The sequence below is a fragment of the Hypanus sabinus genome, chromosome 26 (genome assembly GCF_030144855.1).
Source record: "Hypanus sabinus isolate sHypSab1 chromosome 26, sHypSab1.hap1, whole genome shotgun sequence".
NCBI lineage: Eukaryota > Metazoa > Chordata > Chondrichthyes > Myliobatiformes > Dasyatidae > Hypanus > Hypanus sabinus.
The window spans coordinates 7,208,284-7,210,783 of NC_082731.1; the positions used below are offsets into that span (position 1 = coordinate 7,208,284).

At 47.8% G+C, this 2,500-nt stretch overlaps 1 protein-coding gene across 1 annotated transcript in view; it reads right to left on the bottom strand.

The window, feature by feature from the left end:
- LOC132381816 (protein TUNAR-like) overlaps positions 1-2,500 on the bottom strand; it is a 38,302-nt gene that overhangs the window by 24,865 nt on the left and 10,937 nt on the right. The window contains exon 3 of the mRNA XM_059951426.1: positions 1-331. This exon is cut by the window's left edge and continues 228 nt beyond it. Coding sequence (XP_059807409.1) covers positions 107-265 — 159 coding nt within the window. The 5' untranslated portion in view covers positions 266-331 and the 3' untranslated portion in view covers positions 1-106. The remainder of the gene's footprint in view (positions 332-2,500) is intronic.

A 2,500-nucleotide genomic window follows, 5' to 3' on the forward strand; every position in this document is an offset into this window, starting at 1 on the left:
CCCGAGGCCCAGGCTGCCCGTCAACCTGGCGTCAGGGCCCCTCAGAGTTCCCTACCGGAGTGTCGGTCTTCGTGGAGGTGGGAAGGGGGCGGCCCACCCCTGCACCCTACAGGGTGGTGTAAATGTAGACAAATATAATGACCAACAGGTTGAGGACGGTCCCACTGATACCCAGCATCGCCAGAACCCTCTCCTCTTTGTCCTCATCCTCGTCGTCAGGCAGCCGAACAACGCGGGTTTCTTCAATGTGCTCAACGATGACCATCGTTCCCGGTTTCCTAATCCCGACTTGCAGATCCGGGAAAAGATGAAGAAATGCAGACCTGAGGCTCTGCATTAGAGGGAAAAGAGGAATATTGGAATCAGTTTTATTGTCATTAACTTTAGTCATGGAATTTGTTGTTTTGTGGCAGCAGTACAGTGCAAGATGTAAAATATTATAAATTACATTGAGAAATTATATACATTTATACACACCAGTTTATCAGGTGCACCTGTACACCTGCTTGTTAATGCAAATACCCAATCAGCCAATCACGTGGCAGCAACTCAATGCATAAAAGCACGCAGACGTGGTCAAGAGTTCAGTTGTTGCTCAGACCAAAATTCAGAATGGGGAAGGAATGTGATCAGAGTGACTTTGACTGTGGAATGATTGTTGGTGCCAGATGGGGTGGTTTGAGTATTTTGTAAACTGCTGATCTCCTGGGATTTTCACACACAACAGTCTCTAGAGCTCACAGAGGATGGTGTGAAATCCAGTGAGTAGCAATTCTGCGGGTGAGAGCACCTCGTTAATGAGAGATGTCAGTGGAGAATGACCAGACAGCTTCAAGCTGACTGTTCATTGTGTCATGGACATTTCAGAAATCTGATGGCAGAGGGGACAAAGTTATTCCTAAAACAGTCCATGTGCGTCTTCAGGCTCCTCTACATCTCTCTGATGGTAGCAGAATCGGTTGGGACTTTATTCCTTGCAGCGTAGAAGAATGAGGGCAGATTTGAGGGAGGTGTACAAGATTACGAGGGATGTAGATAGGTGAGTGAAAATAGGCCTTTTCCTCTGAGGTTGGGCAATGAGAGGTCATGGGTTAAGATGGAAGGTGAAATATTTAAGACGAACCTGAGGGGGAGCTTCTTCACACATCCTGGGGGTGGTGAGGGTGTGGAGAGAGTGGCCACTGCAAGTAGTGGACGCAGGTTTGACCAGTTTGGATAGGTACATGGATGGTTGAGGTATGGAGGGATATGGTTCAGGTGCAGGGCAATGGGACTCGACAGAATAACGGTTTGGCAAGCACTGGATGGGCAGAAGGGCCTTTTTCTGTGCTGTTGTACTCTATGGCACCCAGTTCCTCTCTTCCAAGGAGTATAAGGGTCCAGGCTTAGGTGGTCAGTGGATGAGTTGGGCCATGTTGTCTGGCTCCATGACTCTGTGTAAGATGCTTATACAAAGTGCCAAAGTATAACTGAATTCATCAACAAGTAGAGAGGGTGCCTGAGGAAAATATCTTCAGACAGTAGCGTGCCTGGTTGCGGGAACCATTCACCACGGTGCCAGAACCTCGCCCCAATCCTGCGCTCATGTGCTGTCCGTGTGGAGTTTGCATGTTCACCCTGTACCCCCCTCACCCAAATGATCCATTTTTTCCCACACACCAATGTGGTAGGCAGGTTAACTGGCCACTGAGTTGCAGAATAGAGCCAAAGAATACTACAGCACAGAAACAAGCCCTTCAGCCCATCTAGTCTATGCTGAGCTGTTATTCTACCTGGACCATAGCCCTCCATGCCTCCCCCATCCATGTACATATCAAAACTTCTCTGACTTGTTGCAACCAATCCTGGAAGCTACTTCCACACTCCTACCACCCTCTGAGTGAAGAAGTTCCCCCTCAAGTTCTGCTTAAATATCTAGAAGACTTCATGGGAATTTGGGGATATTAAAGTGGGGGGGGGGGGGCTTTCCCACCTGGAGACTGGTGAGGACCTGAAACACGGTGCCCGTGAGAGCTGTGGAAGCAGAGCCATTGGTGACACTTTAGAAGTAAATGGCATAGGCATTGAAGGTTACGGGCCAAGAGAAAGGTTGGCTCCTGGTAGTTGCTAGTCAGCATGGATGTTCTGGGCAGAATGGCCTACCTCGAGGTGCTATAACTCAATGGAATAAGTATAAGCAGCTCTAGTCTCTCTCCTCCAGAGAACGCACTGAGAGGAGATCAGGTAGGGTTGTGGTAGTGCAGTTACCATGGGAACATGTCCACTTATGGGGATACATAAATCCGAAGCCCTTCACTGTAAAACACTTGCCAATAAATCCAACTGGGAATTCAACTTGGAACTGAAATTAATTTATTGTCCCATGGACTGAGGTACAGTGAAGAGTTTGTCTTGTAGACTGTTCATACAGGTCAGATTATCACACAGTGCATCAAAGTTTTTTTTACTGGAATGAGAAAGCAATATCCATGCCCTTCCTCCTATGGTCAACCTCTCATTC